The 22,034-nt window shown below is 33.9% G+C and overlaps 1 protein-coding gene across 1 annotated transcript in view; it reads left to right on the forward strand.

Moving 5' to 3' along the window:
- LOC105853608 (phospholipid scramblase 1-like) overlaps positions 1 to 21,941 on the forward strand; it is a 27,935-nt gene extending 5,994 nt beyond the window's left edge. The window contains exons 3-6 of the mRNA XM_012724767.1: positions 1,669 to 1,886; positions 14,328 to 14,489; positions 16,194 to 16,319; positions 21,909 to 21,941. Of these exons, the coding sequence (XP_012580221.1) occupies positions 1,669 to 1,886; positions 14,328 to 14,489; positions 16,194 to 16,319; positions 21,909 to 21,941 (539 nt within the window). The remainder of the gene's footprint in view (positions 1 to 1,668; positions 1,887 to 14,327; positions 14,490 to 16,193; positions 16,320 to 21,908) is intronic.
- The last annotated feature ends 93 nt before the right edge of the window (positions 21,942 to 22,034 follow it).

The raw sequence follows: 22,034 nt of genomic DNA on the forward strand, positions 1-22,034 counted from the left end.
GGGATACAGGCCAGAGGCATAGTGGGTGAGAGTATTCACCAGAGACTGAGTGGTGAGCAGATCAGGCAGATTGACAGAGTACACTGCTTAAGGTAGCAGTGGGTGGATCAGAAGAGGTCTGTCACACCATCTGGGACAGCTCCCTGGCCAGGGCTTGAACTCGTGCTGCAGCAGCTGCAGAGTGCTTCATAATGTGGTGTTTTAACCCGTTGTGCCACCAGGGAGAGCCCAGAGTTCCATATATTTTTAAAAATAAAGTTATTCAGAAAATATATTCACAGATTTTTAATCAATTTGAATATTAACTATCAAATGAATACTTCTCAAATATTTCAAATACAAATAATTCAAATTTCAAAATTTTTCAAATAGCAATATAAAAACAATTATGTTCACATATCCAATAAATCACTAAAACGTGAGGAAATTCTGGGGCCATCCCTGGTGGTGCAGAGGTTAAAGCACAGCACTAAGAAATTAAAACCACTTCACTATGAGTTCAATCGTCACCACAGAGGTGACCCACATGGTGTGGCAGACCTCACCTGATCCCCTCTCCCCCACCATTGCTCCCCTCGGCAGTGTACTTAGTTGACCTGCCTGTCCTGCTCCACACCTGTCTCAGGTGAAGCCTCTCACCTCCCCTGCACCTCTGTCCTGTACCCCAACTCTGTATGATTAAATAAATAAAATTAAAAATAAAAAGTGAGGGACTTCTGTAACTACCCGTTTTCAATGGTTAACATTAAGTCAAATGATAAATGCTCGTTAGAGTAGCATTTATTAATTAAACATATTCTCAATCCATAACATTTGAGATTAAGAAAATAAAAGAAAAAAATTGCCCATTCACCACTATGATTAAATTTTCTCTGGTAGCTTTTAAAAATATTTATTTTTGATGGACTTTCAATGATCACGTTTAGTCATACACCATGCATTTTAAAATATCTATTTACAAAGTAAATTTCTGATGGTGTTATTTTTCTTAGCATACAATATTTTAAAAGAACTGCACAGTAATTCTCTAGCGACCTTACAATTTATTGTTTCTTGGATATTTATTTTGTTTCCATTTTACTTTTTCTAACTATTTTGGTAATGACTATTTGATACACAGAAATTTGTTTAAATTATTTTGCTTGGATTATTAGGATGAAAATAATATTTCTGTTTGCTTATTAGAAAGGTGAATTTTATTATTATTTTGTGTGGATGATATCTGAGTGCTTCCCATCTCATTGAATTAAGCATACCTATTTTTTTTTTTTTTGGTTTTCTGCTATATTGAGATTTATATACTGTAATATTTTTATATTGGATGATGAATAAGGTCTTTTTCAAAAAGAAAAATATATAAAATGGGAATTAAAATTTAACATAACTCAAATGTAATAGTAAGTGGCTACTTTCTTGGAAAATTAGAAACTATATTAAAAATCTATGAATATAATTTTATCAGTAGAAGTTACCAGAAAATAGCTAGCATGTCTCTTTATTTTTCTGTATGGGAAAAAAAAAAAAAACTAAGATAAGAGTAAATATAAATGAGAAAGCTAACCAATTTACTATCCAACAAAGTACCATAGTTGAGCAGAATTTGATATACAATTTTTATGAGTCTTCTGTTACTATTACTAATAAGTCATCACATTGTTCATTCTTTAGACCTCAGTCATTTTGAACATAATAAGATATATGAAGTCATGAACAATCAAAGACAGAGAATTTATTTTGCAGAAGAGAAATGCAACTGTTTCCTCAGACACCTTTGTGGTTCTTCAAGGCCTTTTACCATGACAATTTATGACACCATAGGCCGAGATGTCATTACTATACATAAAGCTCTCAGTTGTGGTTGTTGGAATAACTGCTTCCTACAAAAGGTTGGTAAATATCTTTACCGTGTTTGAGTTTCCTAAAAATGATTCAACACTGGGTGGTTTGTTGAAATTTTAAATTTGGTTTGATTACAAAGAATTATTGAGAATAAACTATGCCAGAGAGTACCACAAACCTACAGGGTGAAATCATGCAACAAACCTATATATATATATAGGTTTGTTGCATGATATATGTATGTTTTTTTTTCAGTTAATGAAGATCTTTAGAACTTTAGAAATATAAATGTAGTAAATATTTTCATTTGCATGTATCTGCATATATGTTTAATGAAAATCTATTTTTGTTTCTGATATATAGAAAAACAGTTGATCTCTGTATATTCAAAACCTTTACCTTTTGACAGTCTAACTTATGAATAGCTTCTGGCTTCTAGTAGCTTTATGTAGTCATAAAATTTTCTACAATAATCTGAACAAAGCAAAGTTCTACATCCTCTTTTGCTATCTGTATGCTTTTTATTTATATATTCATATGTATGAATGTAGTATTTATTCATTGTCATTTTGTTCTGGTTAGGAGTTTTACCATATTCTTGAATAGTGATCAGAAAAGAGTAAAGCATAAATTTTTATTCTGATTTTGGAAGAAAGGATTCGATTTATCATTAAGTTTGAAGTTGTGTTGGCTTTTTTAGATTAACATTTACAGTTTCAACAAATATTCATATATTATAATTTTATGAGTTTGATATCATGAATAACTTTGAATTTGTCAAATATTTTCTATACCTTTCCCTTTGATGATATGCCTATCTTTTTAAATCTGTAAATATTGTATTTTTATCAACTTTTTAAAAATTTTTACTTATTTACTTTTAATTGAAGTCATATTTGGATTTTCTCATTAGATATAATCACTCTAGCATAGCCACCACATAACCGCCCACAGTCTACCACCACAGTCCAGTGAACTAACTTTGGTTTTGACCGACTCCTCCCCCATTCCTTCTGTCTCTCTCTGTTTCAATTCTGTCATCAGCTTTCAAGGTTAGTTTGGAAATTTGTATTTCTCTGACTCTTAGTTTAGTTTTTTTTTTTATTTATTCTAAGTTAGTGACACCTTTCAGTTATGTATCTTTCTCATTCTAACTCACTTTAGTTGAACTAGCATTTCATTGGGTGTATGTGTGTGTGAACATGTATGTATGTATTAATAAGGAGGTGTATTTGTTTTGGGTATTTAGGTTGTTTCATTGTTTAGCTATAGTAAATATTGCTTTGATAAAAATGGGGATGCAAGTTTCCTTTTGAATTAGTGTTTTTAAATTTGAAAGTAGATGCCTAGGACTGGAATTACTGGGTTGTATGCCACATACATTTTTTAATGTTTTGACACACTTCTATACTACCTACATAAGGGTGAGAATAATCTGCATTCTCACCAGCAGTGTGGGAGGGTTCCCTTTTTGTGATATCCTTGCCAACAAGTGTTCTTTCTGAGCTTTTTGATATGGGCTATTTTCACAAGTGGAATTGATTTCCTTTTCCCTAGTGATAGGTAACCGTGAGCATATTTTCATGTGCCATTTTTCAGTCCCTATGTCTTCTATGGAAATGTCTGTTCCGTTCTGTCCAATTCGATTGTGTTATTTGTTCAGTTGTAGAATTTTGAGCTTTTTTTTTTTTGAGATCAGTTTTCTGTCAGATATATGGCATGCAAATAGGGTGTCTTCATTTATATTATGATCTCCTTCACTATATAGAAGCTTTTTAGTTTGATGTAATTCCAGTTGTTTATGTTCTTTTTTTCTTGACCTTGCTGTTAGAGAAAAATCCCTAAAGCCACTTTAAAGTATGTGTAATGAAATATTTTGCCTATTTTCTTCTATGCATTTTATGGTTTCAAGTTTTACATCTAAGTCTATATCCATTTTGAATTGATTTTTGTTTGTAGTGTGAGAAACCAATCTAGCTTAAAACTTTTTTTTAAGATTTATTTATTTATGCATACAGAAATGTGTGGGATACAAACCAGAGGTGCAAGGGCAGTGAGAGACTTCATCAAAGACAGAGTTGGGAGCAGAACAGGCAGATCAACCAAGTGCACTGCTGAGAGGAGCAGCAGGCGGGTCAGGAGAGGTCTGCCACACCATGTGGATCACCTCCAGGGCAGGGATTGAACTCATGCTGAAGTGGCTTTAGCTTCTAGTGCAGTGCTTTAACCTTCTGCACCACCAGGGAGGGCCCTAGTTTAATACTTTTAAATGCAGATGTTAACTTTTCCTAAGAGAGTTTATTGAAGAAACTATCCTTGTTCCAATCTTGGCTCCTTTGTCATAAATTCACTATCCATATATGTGTAGACTTTTTTTTATTTATTATATTCCATTGGACTGCATGCCTCTATATTCATTCCAGCACCAGACTGTTTTAATTATCATGGATTTATAATAAAATTCGAGGTCTGGGAGTGTTATATCTCCTATATCTTTCCTTTTTTGTCAGGATTGCTTTTGATATTTGGGGTATTTTGTGATTCCCCATGAATTTCAGAAGGGTTTGTCTCCATTCTTTGGAAAATGACATTGATATTCTAACTGGCATTGCAGTGAATCTGTATATTGCTTTACATAGGATGGTTACTTTAACAATAATCCATAAACAGATTTTTTTTCTCATTTCCTTTGTTTCTTGTATGTCTTCAAAGATTGTCCTTCAGTTTTATGTAGAGTTCTTTTACTTACTTTGTTAGGCTTACTGTAAGGTATTTATTTATTTGTTATTGATTTAATTGTAAATGACATCACTTTCTTAATTTTTTGCACTTTTATCTCATTGTATATAGGAAGCCAATTTATTTATGTTTGTTGATTCTGTACTCTGTCAACTTTCTAAACTGCTTGTTTCAATTAGTCTTCTATGTAATCTTTAGGGCTCTCTTTATATAATATGTCATCAGCAAATAATGATAATTTTACTTTTTTCCCAATTTGGATTTCTTTCACATATTTCTCTTGTCTAATTACTCTAGTTAGAATTTCCAATTATGTGTGAAATAGTAGTGGTTAAAGTGGAGCTCCTTCTTTTGTGCTAAATCTTAGTAGAAAAACTAGTTCCTAATCCCTGTTTGTTTTTTTTTTTTTAAAGATTTATTTATTTGTGCATACAGAACTGGGGTACAGACCAGAGGCTCAGGGGCGGTGAGAGGCTTCACCAGAGACAGAGCGGGGAACAGAACAGGCAGATCGACGAAGTACACTGATGAAGGGAGCAGCAGGCGGGTCAGGAGAGGTCTGCCACTCTATGTGGTCACCTCCAGGCGGGAATCGAACTCATGCGGAAGCGGCTTTAGATTCTCAGTGCTGTGCTTTAACCCGCTGCGCCACCAGGGAGGGCCCTCCCTGTTTGTTTTTTTAAGTGTTTTCAACAAAAAGGACTTGGACATCTTCAATTGATTTTTCAGCATCTACTGATGTTAGCATATCATTGTTTTGTTGATATGATCATTATATTGATTGATTTTTCAGTGTTGAACCTCATGTTGCCCCTGGTATGAATCCCACTTGGTCATATATATGAAGCTTTCAATGCATCATCAAAATCTGTTTGCTAGCATTTTATTTTAGGGAGATTGGTCTATAATTTTCTTACTTTACATTGTCGTTCAGTTTTAGTATTAAAATAATGTTAGCCAAATAAAATAAATTTGATCCTATTATTTCAGCTTCAATCTTTTGGAAGGTTTTGAGCAAGATAGGCATTACTTCATTTTTGAATGTTTGCTAGAATTCACTTGTGAAGACATTTGATCCTAGACCTTTATTTTATGGTAGAGTTTTAATTATTGTTTTAATTTTGTTGCTTGTATTGGTTAGTTTAAGGGTTTCTATTTCTTCCCTATTCAGGGTGCTATGGCTGTATAGAAGTCTAAGAATTTGTCCATCTCTTCTAGGTTCTTTAATTTGTTACTGTATAGGTGTTCATAGTCTCTATTTATCATATTAATTTCTGCAGCTTCTATTAATTTTTCCTCTTTCACTTTTGATCCTTGTATTAGAAAACTCTATTTCTTATCCTTGTTTTCCTGATAAGCCCTGCTAGAGGTTTTCCTATTTTGTTTGTTTATTCAATCACCTTTTGGTGTCATTAATCATTTGGAGTGTCATTAAATTTCTATTCATTTACTTTTGCTTTGATTTTTATTGTATCTGTTTTTCTACCGGCTTATGAATTTGTTTATTCTTCTTATTTTCTAACTTCTCAAGTTAAGGGAGATTGTTTATTTAAGTTCTTTTTTTGTTTTCTTGTTTCTTGAAATTGTCCTGTATTACTATGTGTTTCCCTCCTAGTACTGCTTTTGCTACAACCCATAAAATTTAGATAGCTTTGAGTTTGTCCTCACTTGTGTTTTTTTTTTATTTCTTTTATTCCTCATTAACCCAGTCATCCTACAGTATTTTTTTTTCAATTTCCACATATTAAAGGAAATCTCTCCTTTCTTGTGAGAGTTGATTTCTAGCTTCATATTTATATGGTTGAAGATGATGTATGATTTCAACCTTTGTGAATCTGTTGATATTTGTTTTGTGTCCCAGAATGTGGTCCATTCTGAAGAGTATACATGTGAACAAGAGGAAATTGTCTTTTGGGGGACACATTGCCCTGTAAATGTCTATTAGGTTTATTTTATTGTTTAAGGAAATTGTACACCTATTTATTTTCTGTCCAATTGATCTATTTGTGAGACTGGGATGCTGAATTCTCATACCACATATGTTTTCCCCAGTGTTGTTTTCAGAGTTAATAGTAGTTGCTTAACATATTTTAGTCCTTCTTCATTTGGTGCATATACATGAAGAGTGTTATATCTTATACTATGCCCTACCTCATTACCTTGATCATTGCCTGTCCCTTATTACCTATTTTAACTGGAAATCTATTTTGATATAAGTATGACCATACCCTACATTCTTTTGAGTCCCATTCACTTATAGGATTTTTTTCAAACATTTTTTTGAGTTTATGCTTGTCTTTGAAGACTACATGCTTTTCTTGGAGTCAATGGAAGATTGGATTCTGTTTTCTGATACAACTAAATAGCCTGTGTTTTAATTGATGAGTTCAGTTTATTTACATTTAGAGCAATTATTGACATGTGATAGTCTACCACTATCCATGTTTTCTTAATTTTGTGAGTTATTCTATTTCTTTATTCAGTTCTTTGGGTATACTCCTCTCTTCAGTATTGATGTGTAAGCTCCTTTCAATACTTCTTGGAAGGGTAGTTAAGTGTTTGCAAACTGCTTGAGTTTATGTCTATAAAGGCCTTTATTCCTCTTATATGAAGAATATTCTTTCAAGATATAATATTCTTGGATGTCTATATTTTTATCTTTATGTATTTGGAAAGTGTTATTCCATTTTCTCATTGTTCATAGTGTTTCTTCAGAAAATTATGGTATTAGCCTGAAGTAGCTTCATGGGTTATTTTGTTTGTTCCCCTTTGCCAGCTTCAATAGCTTTCTTTGTCCTGAGCTCTTGAGAGTTTCACTACTATGTGTCTTGTCAGTCTCACTTCATTTAGGTATTCCAGGGTTCTTTTTAAACTCCTGGAAATGTACATTTATTCCCTTCTATAGTTCAAGGAGTTTGCCTCCAGTATTTCTTTTATATATGTTTTACTCCTGTCTCTCTCATATTCCCAACAGTCTTATGTTGCCTTTTCTTATGAACTCAGATAATTCATAGAGTCTTTCTTCATTGTTGCAAAATTTGTTTCTCTTTTTCCTTCTCTATCCTGGTTCTTGTACATTTTGCATCTTCAGTTACACTGAGTTATTCTTTCACTTTATCTAGTCTACTTCTGCTACATTCTGAACTCCTCACCCTTGTATTTCTCTTTATACATCTTAAAATGCCATCGTTACCTTTTGAAAGCTTCTTTTATGTCTTCAGTTCCTTGATTTTGTTTTTAGGGCATTCATTGGTTCTTTTAAAGTTTTCATCCATTTATTGAAATTCTTATCATTGCAAATTAAATTCTGTATATGATAGAGGAACATAGCTGCCATGTTTTTGAAGTTGGGTTCTGGAGATTTGTTGTCTTTTTGTTGTACTATTCCCAGAAGGAGTCATGCTACTACTTGTTGGGTTTTTCCCTTCTCTCATTATTAGTTTTGGGACACGGCTGCTATACATGGGACTTCTTCTGGATGTGACTTCTCCATCCTCATTAATTGTTATCCTCCCTTGTCTGGGCAAACAGCTGACAGGGTCTCCAAGAGGTTGTGAGGCCTCTGCAAGCAGTGGTCTGTGTGATATGTGTCTGGAGTCGCTAATTTCAACTAAATCAATTTAAGTTATACATTCCTGAGATACATTCTACTTGGAGATATTCATTTTACACACACACACACACATGCTAAGATTTTGTGTACATGTTTATAATAAATAGATTTGTACTTTTTCTTTAAGTTTTTGTGTGACTTTGATATTAGGATAGCTTCCTAAGAATTGGGAAGTGCTCCATATTCTTTACTTTTGTTAGAGAATTTTTTATTAATACTTGATTGTATTTAACTGTACTGTTATTTCTGCCTGAAGTAATGTGTGTGTGTGTGTGAGGATTTTTGATTTAAATTAAAACTTCATTAAATAGGTATAGGGAATAGTCATATTTTCTTTTTCTTCTTGAGTACACTTTTATATATATATATATATATTTTAAAGATTTATTTATTTGTACATACAGAACTGGGGTACAGGCTAGAGGCTCAGGGGCAGTGAGAGGCTTCACCAGAGACAGAGTGGGGAGCAGAACAGGCAGATCAACGAAGTACACTGCTGAGGGGAGCAGCGGGCGGGTCAGGAGAGGTCTGCCACGCCATGTGGTCACCTCCGGGGCAGGCGGGAATTGAACTCATGCGGAAGTGGCTTTAGCTTCTCAGTTGCAGTGCTTTAACCCGCTGCGCCACCAGGGAGGGCCACACTTTTATATTTTTATCCTTCAAATAATTTGTCTAAATTGTTGAATTCACTGGGTTAAAGTTATTAGCATATATCTTTATTGACATTTATATTTGCATGTTATATGGCAATAATACCATTTTCTTTTCTGACAATAGTTGGTGTTTTTGTTTTCTGTTTAATTTAAGAAAGCATATTGATTTTTTCAAAGAATGACGTTTTGCTTTCACTTACCTATTTTTATATAATGTATTTGATTAATTATTTTTATTAATCATTTATATTCTTCTACATTTTTTGTAGCTCCCTAAGTGCAAGCTTTCATCATTAGACCTACATATTTCTTTTGATATAATTTTTAAACATAGATTTCCTTTGACTATTAAGTGCAAATTTGATAATTTGTTTTTTTATTCAAGTCAAAATTTTTCTAAACTATTAATATTCTTTACTCCATCTATAAGTTATTGTAACATTCTGTTCTAATCAGAAGACAAAAACTGCACAAAAATCTAAGAAAAAAGTTTCCTATAAGAAATATGAAGTTGTGATACAAAATATCTGTGATGATTATTGTAACAAGGACTGAGGTAGAGTTCTCCACATAGGCAAGGATCAGATTTCAAACCTGTTTTGAGAAAATGTAGTTGTAGCCAACTTTATGATGAATTTAAAAGTTGCCCACATCAGAACTGGTCCACGATTTCAAGAAAGAAAGAAACCTCAAAAAGTGCAAAGAGAGCCCTCCCTTGGTGGCGCAACAGATTAGGACGCAGAACTGCAAACTAGCCGCAGCAGCTGCAGTGTGGGTTCCAATCTCGGTCCAGGAGGTGATCCCCACATAGTAAGGCAGACCTCTCTTGCTGTGCCCACTGCTCCCCTCAGCAATATACTCCCTCAATCTGCCTGTTCTGCTCCCCACTCTTCTCTGGTGATCCTCTCACTGCCCCTGCACCTCTGACTTGTACCCCAGTTCTGTATGCATAAATGAATAAATCTTTATATAAAATAAAAGTGTACAGAAACTCTGGTTTATAGATAAGTACATAGATGAGTTGGGGTTCCACTGTGGTCTGAGGTCTAACATGCAATATTCCTCTAGCAGAATTAAAAAGAAAAAACAGTGTATGTATCACATATAAGCCACAGCTAGTAGGCAGACATGCAGAGGGAGGCGGAGAAGCTCTGAATCAGTGGATCTGAATCCTGGACTACATGACCTCCTTGAATGGAGAGATGTGGAAAACAAGCCTCGAAGGTACAGTTGAGCCATAGCTGGTGGGCACACTTAGGGACAGAGACCTGCAACAGGTGATTACTATATCAAGACTGCTAGCAGATAGGGCCACTGAGCCATGCCATGGCTGCAAGGATGAAGAAGTACTACACTATAGAAAGTGATGTGCTACTAGGCAGAGCACTACTGGGTTTCCACAGAAAACTGCACTGCTAAGCAAATAGACAGCAGGAAGAAAGAAAAAAAAAAAGGAGGTGGAGAAAAGTCACACCAACTAGAATTAGTAAAAGAATCTCTCCCTCCTGTAGTGTCACTCCACTGCAGTGCCTCAGCAGATGTATTATGCATGGCTGGCTGCATGTGATTTTATTTGCATTTCTCCTATTGGATTAATCTAGCTTCTTGAATCTATAAATGCATTATTTTTTTAAACAAATCTCTGTATTTCCATTGTTTTGATATAGCTGTAATTTTTTATTGATAAAGTTTGGTTCACTTTTCAAATACACATTGCCTAAAATAAATTCAAAAGTCGATCACCATCTAATAACTTCCTCTTACGTACACTGTCATAATTGATACCTATCCTATAAAAAGTTGTTAGTGTTTTTCCCCTTTATTTATTTGTTTATTTTTATTTTTCAAAACTAGACTTTAAAAAAGGATTTCTATTGCAGTAACATTGGTTTACATCTTTGTTTATAGTTTGGAAGTACAGAGCCTCACCCTTCTATTGATGTTATCCTAATGAACTCACCACCAAAATACCCATTATCCACCATGATAACCCACTGTGCTTCCTCTCTTCTTTATGCTCACCCCTCTGCTTTCCTTTCCCCCTTTAGATGCTTCAGTTCCATAGTCAACTTTCAAGCATTAGTTTCTGAGTTTGGCTTTATGTGAACTTTTGTCTGATTTGCCCATATTACACATAAAAGTAACACCACACAGTGTGTCTCTCTCTTTGGGTCTTATGCCACTTAGCATAATCCCTTTTACCTGTCCTTGTCAAAAATTGCAGGGGCTCACCTCTTGACTGCTGACCTTAATAGGCCAGCCACAAGTAAGGAAATTGGTATAGTAATCAAAACCCTACCTAAAAAAAACAAAGCCCAGGACCAAGTAGATTCACAAGAGAGTTTTATGAACCCTTCAAAGATGAACTACTACCTACCTTCTCAACCTTTCCCAAAAAAATTGAGAAAGAATAAGTACTCCTAATTGCATTTTATGATACCAGCTTACTGTAATATCAAAACCAAAGAAAGATAACACATAAAAATATATATATATATTGGCCCTCCCTGGTGGCGCAGCGGGTTAAAGCGCAGCACTAAGAAGCTAAAGCCACCTCCGCATGAGTTCGATCCCCGCCTGCCCCGGAGGTGACCACATGGCTGGCAGACCTCTCCTGACCCAACCGCTGCTCCCCTCAGCAGTGTACTTCGTCAATCTGCCTGTTCTGCTCCCCGCTCTGTCTCTAGTGAACCCTCTCACCCTCCGCATCTCTGGCCTGTATCCCAGTTCTGTATGAATAAATAAATAAATCTTTAAAAAAAAAATATATATATATATATTGTAAATGTGTTTTTTCACCAACTTGGGAATCTTTAGCAGTATTTCTTCAAATGTGTTTTTCTTTCTATTCTCTTTAGTTATAGATATTTTACATTGTTTGATATTTTACAACTATTCTCTTAATCACTGCTATTTTTGTAGTTTTAAAAATATTCAGTGATATAATACCATTTATCTGTTTTCAGGTGCACTAACTTTTACATTACTATAAGTATCCATTAAGCATTTTTTTTTCTAGATATATTTTCAGTTCCAAATGTTTACCTGGCTATTATGTGTATTTTGATTTACTTATTGTGATGTATTTAGCTCTTGTTACAGTTATAATAAGCACAAGCGTAAAAACAATTTTATCCATTGCTATAAATTATTTTTCCCAAGTCTGTCATCCAAGATAGACTTTATTTCCTTTTTTTTCTAAATATGGCTCCTATTTTAATCTTTACATATGATAATTTATTTTTCTAAAGAATATGAGAATACAATGTACAATTCAATGTAGTGATTATGGACACTTAGTTGCTTATTATTTGACTGGACTTAAACTCAAAATGTTGTCACCTCTATAATAGCTGTGGCTGAAATTTCTGTCCAGTATTTTAGTTTTTTCTTGTATTTGTTTAAAAGATTTATTTATTTGTGCCTACAGAACTGGGGTACAGGCCAGAGGTGTAGTGAGTGAGAGGCTTCACCAGAGGCAGAGTGGGGAGCAGAACAGGCAAATTGACAAGGTACACTGCTGAGGGGAGCAGCGGGCGGGTCAGCAGAGGTCTGCCACACCAAATGGGTCAGCCCCCTGGCCTGGGATCAATTAGTGCTGTAGAGGCTTCATAGAGCTTCATAATGCGGTGCTTTAACCCCTTGCGCCACCAGGGAGAGCCCTTATCTTGTATTTTTGAAATAGTACCTCAAAAGGAGGAGTTAATCAGAGTTAATAAAGAATGCTTACAATCAAATTGAGTCTTTTTGACTCTCTTTCTCTAAGATTTTTCTCTTTGATTTTCACCTGGCTAGTTTCCTCAATTTCTCTTCTCTGACTTCTCAGCAAGCAGGACTCCGGGTGTCTGAGTTTTTAGTACCCAATATAGCACAGACTGGATTCTGTCCTCAAATAAGTCTCAGAAATTCAAATACCTTGTCTAAGGTCATTGGTTTTTCCCTAATGTAAGCTCACATGTAGTTTTTACCTTCATATTTAGGTTTAAATGTAGAATTCTACACTTATCCAAAGTATTTTAACAATTATATATTTTTTTAAAGATTTATTTATTTATGGATACAGAACTGGGGTACAGACCAGAGGCTCAGGGGCCATGAGAGGCTTCAGCGGAGACAGAGTGGGGGACAGAACAGGCAGATGGACGAAGTACACTGCTGAGGGGAGCAGCGGGCGGGTCAGGAGAGGTCTGCCACGCCATGTGGTCACCCTCCAGGGTGGGAATCGAACTCATGCGGAAGTGGCTTTAGCTTCTCAGTGTTGTGCTTTAACCCGCTGCGCCACCAGGGAGGACCTAACAATTATATTTTATCTTGTTACTACATGCAATCACCCTATGCTGTTCTGCCAGAATTTCTCTCCTCATTTACTGCCTGAGTTTTAGACAACTATATATTTCTATATGCTTAGTGCAAATCATAATTACATAAACTATGTCCATTTTCTTTGCATCATTTACTACCAAAGATCACCCTGTCATCTTGGGTATCTGCATTTTGTTCCTAAGTGAGTTTCTCAGGATAAACTCAAATTACCGTGAACTTGTTGGATTCATTACAGCTTGTCTATAATCTGCATATGTCAATGGACATGTGTATTAGATATGTTCTTTGGATTTCACCTTCTTTCCTTGAATATTTAACATATTAGCCTATTTTCTTCCAGCATATGTTGTAGATTACTGACCAAAAAGTCTGTTCAATCTGATTTTGTTCTCATTTTGATGAATGTGACTTATTTCCCTAGGACAATTCTATTTTTAGCTTTGTGTGTGTATGTGTATGTGTGTGTGAATAGTATTACTTTTATCTTTCTAAATATAATAAAAAATATGTTCTTTTGATGATATAAAATAAATTACACGACAAGATTTCATGTTTTTAATTAAATTTCCAGTGATTTTTTTATTTTATTTAAATTTTTGTAATTTCCAGTGCATGACTCGGTATTGATCAATTTAGGGTGATTTTCTTCAGGTATCAATTGATAAAATAATTTTGTTCTTTAATTTTAAGAAATTTTCTTGACTTGTAGCTTGTAATATATATTCATTGTCATTAGAGTTATTACCATTTTTTCTTTGTCAGACACTAATTAGATATGTGCCATGCCTACTGTTACTATCTTCTTTAATATTATTAAAAAATTCTGTAGCATGTCTTGGCTTTGTCTTCAATCTTGTGAGTTTCACTTCTGAGCTGAGTTTTGTCAACTCTTCCTGTTGACATATTCTCTTCATATCCTCCTGCTACCTAATTTCTGTAGTTCATGAACAGCAAAATCAGATCTCCACTAAAATGTTTCAAATGCAGATCCTGGAAACTTTTCATTTTATATCCATACCTAAGTATAAATCATACGTGAGACACAGAAAGTTCTATTCACATATACAAAAAGTTAAAAGGTAGCATATGACTAAATGCAATGTTACTTGCAAATCAGATGTATCACATTTGATCTCTATGCATTTTTCAATCTTTTATAGCTAAAAATTGAGGCTCCTCCTGGTGAAACAATTGGATATGTGTATCAGTGTTTTCACCCATTTTGGCCAAAGTTTAAAATAAAAAATGAGAAAAAGGAGGATGTAATGGAAATAAGAGGGCCATGTGTAATTTCTAGCTGCCTCAAGGATCTAAATTTTAATGTAAGTCATTATAATTTAAATATATCATGTTCAAATTAATGTTTCATTATTTCCTAATATATAATTAATAAATTTGACGAAAGAAAATAAAAATGTTGTCATGATGTTTCAATAACATTTTTAGTTGAATTCCTAATTATTTGCTTACTTGAGACCTACAAGTTCATAGCATCTTTCAAAGATTATATATTTGTGCAAGCTATATATATATATGTATATAAATATATATGTATATAAATATATTATATACATATATATTTATAGCATATACATATATTATATGCATATATGTGTATATATACACATATATATGCGTATATATGTATATATATACATGTATGTATACACACATATATCTATGAGAAAGAGAGCAGGATAATTGTCATACAACATTACATTGTCTCAAGTGTATGAAATAATGTTCAAATATTTGTACATATTGCATAATGATCAATGCAATAAATTTTGTTAACATCTGTCAACAATCATAGCTGCAGATTGTTTTCTTGGGTAAAGAATTTTTAAGATCTACTTTGATTTTAAAAGAAAGGAATAAAAGTAGAAGAGTGGTGATAAAGAAGTTGAACATTTGATTAACTTATCTTTTAATTGGTATAGACCTAAGATATATGTAGGGAACTAGACTCAGACATAGAGGTGGGCCATTTATCATAACAAGGAAGGAATAAGGAGTGTCAGTGTGGGTATAGTAACTCCTCAGGAATGGAATCTAAAAGCTTAGTCTAGGAGGTTCTATTTATTTATTTAATTAATTAATTTTTCTGCAGTGCCATGATGTTTTGTTAAGAATGAGGGGGAATGGCATTATTCAAACTCATGAAAAAAAAGCGAAAAAATTTTGACATAGTTACTTAAAATTCACATTTTTCTCTTTACCCAAACTCCTTAACAGTATTTATCAAGCTCTGTGTGATCTAGCATTACATACCTCTATTTGCTCACTCATTTTATGTCACTAGCCACTTCAGTCACTTTGTTCAAAATATGCTCCCAAATCAGGCAATTTGAAATGTTCTTGCATTCCCTATTTCTGTTGTCACTAATTCCTGCTGGTCCTCCAAGACAGCTTAAATGATTGTGACCTTGAGAAGCTATGTTTAAAACCACCCCACCCAATTATTTCAGTCTTCCCTTTGCTTGTTTTATGTACTCCATCATATCACTCTACCTTTTCTCTTATGGCCCTCATCTCAAGGCAAGTGATAGGGTTTATCCCAGACATACTGTTTCAATGTGAGTATCTCACAAAAGAAGTGAATATTACTATGTACGATGTTCCATTGAGTCTAGATAAGTAAAGCAGAAAAGGATATTAGGAAAAGGTCAAGGATTCAGAAAATAAAGCTGTTATCTGAAAGTGAACTGTGTAAAAGAACTTAAAAGTTCTCACAAATCTTATATGATGTATATTATTATAACTGTAAAAGAGCTAATAAATTAATGTTATAGAGTCTATACAGAACATTTTATATTACATATGTAATCATTGTGTACAAAATTTGAAAATATCCTCTTAGGTAGACATTCTTCATTTTTTTTTCTGGTCCCTTTTTATTTCAGAGTATAACCAGTTCTGTAACTCATATGACTAAATTATGAAAACTAACCTATAAGTGCCCATTCTCTTTATTTCAGAGAATTGTATCTACAATTATATATATATATATATATTTTTACTTTTAGTTATTGTCTATAGATGAAGAAAGAGTTATTGGAAATATTTCAAGTTCTGATAAATTTGGGATCCAGTTTCCATTTGATCTTGATGTTAAGATAAAAGCATTAATGCTTGGAGCAAGTTTCCTCATTGTGAGTTTAGCTTTATTATATTTAGCTAAAAATTTAATTTTCTGAGATTGTCACCTTTGTTATCATTTCTCCTCAAATATTTTCCCCCCATTTTGGTCTTATCCTTACAGTCCACATTAGATCATGGATTCAATATTTACCTTGCAAGGGAAGTAAAAACTCAAGTGTCCTGGAAATATAATCACTGAAGTTGAAAATTTTCCCCTTTGTAAAAAGCAAGACTAAGTTGCTAAAAATATGAATAAAGTGGCTCTCAAGGTGGCTTATTTCCCACAATTAATTTTATTATTATAATAGCCACCATGTTGTGAGTTAATTTTAAATATAAAGTACTGTTAATTTGAAAACTATAGATATGCAGAATTTTTTTAAGTCAAATGTCACTCATTTTTTGAATTTTTAAGATTAATTTATTTATGCATACAGAATTGGGGAACAAGCCAGTGATGCAGGGGCCATGAGAGGTTTCACCAGAGACAGATGGGGGAGCAGAACAGGCAGATCAATGAGGTACACTGCTGAGGGGAGCAGTGGTTAGGTCAGAAGTCTGCCATGCCATGACGATCACCGGATCACTTCTGTGGGCCAGGGATTGAACTTGCACTGAGGCAGCTGCAACTAGCTTGCAGTGCTGGGTCTTAACCTGTTGTGGCACCAGTTAACGTTTTAGTTAAAGTTTTAGAAACAAAATTGTCTTTGTTCTCCAGATATAAAATGACAGAAAATGGCAAGGTTGAGTCCTCTTTGGCCTTTTAAGTGGTATAAAGTTTTTAAAAGTAAGACAAAAATCAAGTTAAAGGGCAAATTGGTCATAATTAAAAATAATGAACTGAGATATATAGTAAGGAAATAGTTTCATTGAGATAAAAGTGGCTTATAATACCATGTATGATTCAGAGATATGTGATCACACCTCCTTATATGTATGTTACCAAATCATATCCAACACCAAGACACTATTAGTTATCTGCCATTGAGTCCCTTTTATATACCTTGTTATCCACTCTCTGCCTCTTCTTTTGGTTGACTCGATTTTACAGTAAGACTTCTAGGGTTTGTTAATGATTTGCTTTTTAGTTCTTTTTTTTTTTTTCTATATACATTCTACATATAAGTAAAACCATCCGGTATTTGTCTTTCTCCCTCTGACTTACTTCACTTAGTATTATTCCTTCAGTCTACCCATGTCATTACAAAAGGTAGAAGTTCATCTTTTTAAACTGTAGTTCAGTAGCATTTCATTGTGTATATATACCACATTTTCCTTATCCACTCATTTAACTTTGGGGATTTAGTATGATCTTATAAATTAGCTATTATAAATAATGTTGCAATGGACATAGAAGTTCATATATTCTTTTGAACTAGAATTTTTTTTTTATTCTTTAGGTATATACTGAAGAGTAGAATTTCAGCCTCATATTTTTCATAAGGCTAAGTAAGGATAGAAATATGGAAATACATAGTTCCAGATAGCATACAGTAGAGAATAAAAATGTGCTAAAAATTTTCCAGATCCAGAAAGTATAAATAAAGTGATAAAGATAATATATTACAAGTATTTTAATTAACAGCATCTATAAAACATAGTGGGAAAGCAGAGAAGGAAAAAAAATTAGAAACAAGAAAGAAAAAGCTGATCATCCACAGCAATGAGACTGACATCTGACTTCTTAATGCTTACTCATGAATAAATAAATGCTAAACACATTTGCAAACATAATTATGCTTTTAAAATGTAATATAAACATGCAATGTGTGAGGTTTAAAGGAAAAACAAAAACTAAAGTATTTGCCAACAAAAATATGAAAGTGGTTTAAATTAAAATATACTAAATTATTTGTATTGCATAGATAAAATATTGCATATAAAATTTTTGTGAATAACCACTTAAACAATTATAAATTTATATAAATTTCAAACTAATAGAGAAAAGTGGGATTCGAAGACTAGCAAGCAAATGAACAAAAGCATCTGTTGAAAAAAATGAAATTAGAATAAAAAAAGTATTAAAAAAGGAACAAATAAACCATTTTTAAGTTATAGAATATCTACCTATTCAGTTATATCAAAATGTCAATTAGAATATTGTATATAGTTTTTCTTTCTTGCAATAACTGCAATAAATATAAATGGCCACAACTTGAAAGTTAAAAAAAAAAGAAGAAAGAAATTGTTAAATTAAATATGAAAATCATAGGTAGCATCACAGATGAGTCTTGGTTTACTAGTGGAAAATAGTATCAGATTTAAACCACACCACACTACACCTAGAAAATCCTGTGACTTAAGATGAATTGGGTATTTTTTTGAACATTAGAGACCAACATGAACCTCACCAGAGATGTTAAGGAGTGACTGGGCAACTGAATTCGAAGTTGGTACAGATAAATAAATAAATCTTAGGGAAGAAAGAGAGAGAGAAAGGAAAGTCTAATTATAAGTAAATGCTAAATTACAAAAAGATGAAAATCAGGGGCTTCCATGGTGACAAAGGGGTTAAGTCTCAACACTATTGACTGGCAGATCTCCCACCAGGGAACTGACCCACATAAAGCAGCAAACCTCTCCTGTCTCACGCTCAGCACTGTATTTCAATTGATCTGCCTGTTCTGCTCCCCCACTCTGTCTCTGGTGAATCATCTCAACCCCCCCACCTCTGGCCTGCACCCCAGTTCTTACATACATAAATAAATACATAAAATTATATGAAAAGCAAAAAAAGTAATAAGTTAACTATTCATCCATAAAATCTTAGGTAAAAACTAGAACCCAAAAGAAGAAGATGCTGAATTATTGACCAGACAAAAATAAACAGTTCTCACACCTGATCTTTTAAATGGAAAAGAACTTTCAAATGCCATTCACAGCAACATGAATAGAGCTGGAAATGATTATGATCTGTGAATTAAGTCAGAAGGGAAATATTGGATGATTTCACTTAGGACAAACATAGGTAAACTAACAAGAAATGAGGAAACAAAAAGTAAAAACAAAATTCACAGGCAACTAGAAATCAGACAATTAGCAGGATGGGGCGTGGGGGTGAATTACCAAAACAGGAGGAAATAGCACAAGAGTCTACAGTGATGGTTCACGGGTGTGGTGGTAGTGATAATTTTATGGGAACACCAGAGAGGAGAAATCAAACACTGAACAAAAGTGAACAATGATGTAAAAATGTATGAACAAAAGTGGGAAAAAGATGTGAAAAACTCAAATGTTTTCAGAGAACTTTAATGACAAGAGTAGCATCTATCATACAAGTGGATACATTATGTAGTGAATAAAATTAGGAAAAAAGGTATATGATAGTATTAATTGTGTGTATGTGGAAAAATTGAACCAAATTATTAATAGTACATCTGGGGAAAACTGAAAATGTAGCTTTTTCCCTTCTTTTTGAATGAAACATATAGAGAGAAATAAAACACAGTAGAATTAATCGTGGTTCTCTAAGTATATTTATATTTCAATGTATTATTTTGATGTAGTCATTCTTATGTCTTTAAAAGTTGGTTCCTCATAGTCTGGTCCTTAGAATTATTTTAATATTTAATAATCGACTCCAAATTTGTTCTCAGGTCTAAGACCTAACGTAGACCTATTATTATTAAGCTAATCTTTTTTTTTTTTTTTTTCCATTCTAGGGCTACATGTATTTTGAACTATGGCCTTGAAAGTCAGCTTAAAAGAATATGACAGAGATAATATCGGCATTATGTTTTATAATCCTCAGCAAAATTCAACAGCTTTCACTAAATAAAATTTTATTTCACTAAAATTACTTGCAGTAGGGCATGGGGAATGCTTTATTGGGTAGCCTGAATGAATCTGATAGTGTGATAACACTTGGTGATAGTTGAATAGAACATACACACACATTGGGGTATGAAGTTTCCACCCTCAGAGTTAAACAGTTTTGTAGACAAATGGTAAATTAATGGTTTTATAAAAAAGCCTAGAAATTTTGTTTGCATACTTTACTAAAAGTATGCAGTACAATATATCAAAACAATATTTTGGAACTTGAAATGATCATTTTACTTAGCTCAGAGTTCTTCTGTATCATTCTCCAGATCAAGCACTAACTCATTCATGCATGTGCATTCCATTAACAGATTGGCTGGGACTATATCTACCCAGATGACAAATTCATGTTTCTGACTGTTGTTTGGGATTATGGTGGCAACAGACCACATAGCATCCATCACCAAGCTTTTATAAGTGATAATTATGTAACAAATCAGAAAGCACAAACTCAAATGCTCAAATGTTCAATCTCACTTCAAGCCTCTACTTCAATTATATTATACCAATGTCCCACTGAACAAAGCAAGTCAATAGCCAGAACCAGATTTGAAAAGTTGAAAAGTTTAAAAAAAAAAAAAGTCTCAATTTTCTTATTGGAAATGGTACCATATACTGTGACTTATTATTTTTTTTTATTTCCCCAATCTACCATTTCCCATCCTCTTGTCATAATTATTTAATACTCCCCATGCAAAATATACCCATCCTTCTCAGGACTCCCAGAAGTGACACAATCTATGCAACCTCTGTCATCAGACACAATCCGGATAGAGGGGAAAAGCTCTGAAAAATCAGACTTTCCACTGCTAACTTATGTTATGACTTCCCTTTTTTGTATAATCATAATATCAAAATATTCTGAGCAACTTTCAGCTTACAATTGGATTGCCTCAGCCACATAAGGCCTGTCTGTCCTGACAAGAAAGCACTGCACCAGGATGAAAAATTCCCCTGAAGTCAAGTGACTTGACTACTGACTGATAAATAAAAACAAAAGGGCTGATTTTGCAAAGTCTCTCTCACTGCCAGATGGAGGAAAACCCAAATCTTATCACTCTACTATCTCACCTACTATCTCACCTAGCCTTCTATTCAGCTTCTACAGAATTACTCAAACTTCCTACTGTCTGGCCTTTAGATGTGGAAATTCACCCAGGTTGCCTGTTTTGAAACTAGTCAAGTTTTCCACCTGCTACACCTTAAAGGAATCCACAAAAGTCTTCTGGCTAGTCTTTCAGGATTCTACTATGTAGTCCTCAGATAAGGAAATTCACCTATGTCTCCTATTCAGAGATTTGATTAGCAAGGAATTTCCTCTTCTGCCTCCCAGGATGACTCAAGTAGAAAAACAAAAACCCATTAAGTAGTAGATAATGTTTATGGGATTTCTATCTTAGTTGATCTCCACTATAGTAATATTAGTCATAAACTTTGTGCACCTTTGTACCTGTTTTTAACCTTGATTGATTTTAGAATGTTATATCTCAGCTAAAGGGCAATACAACCCTAAACTGTTCTTAGAAAAAAAAGATGATTGTAATCTTGTAATCTCTCAGCCCAGTTCATGTGCTGATGTCATCCCACTCCTTGCTCCTAGAAAAAAAAGATGATTGTAATCTCTCAGCCCAGTTCGTGTGCTGATGTCATCCCACTGCTTGCTCCTAATGTATAAAATAAACCTCTGCTGAAGGCAGAGCAGGAAGACTTGCACCAAACTCTGACTCCTGTGTCTTCTTCGCCCCCCTTTTCCCTTTTTCTCCTTCTCCCCTTTTTAGCAATCTCTGCTTGCCGACGCCTTTCCACCTTAGGGTCCTGTCTGTCTTGCCTCCAGACACCTCAGTAGTTGGAGCTGGCCTCCAACACAGAAGTCTTTTCCAGTTATGGCATCTAGTATAAGTGAA

Source organism: Condylura cristata, unplaced genomic scaffold, assembly GCF_000260355.1.
Source record: "Condylura cristata isolate star-nosed mole 26May11 unplaced genomic scaffold, ConCri1.0 scaffold00014, whole genome shotgun sequence".
Lineage (NCBI taxonomy): Eukaryota > Metazoa > Chordata > Mammalia > Eulipotyphla > Talpidae > Condylura > Condylura cristata.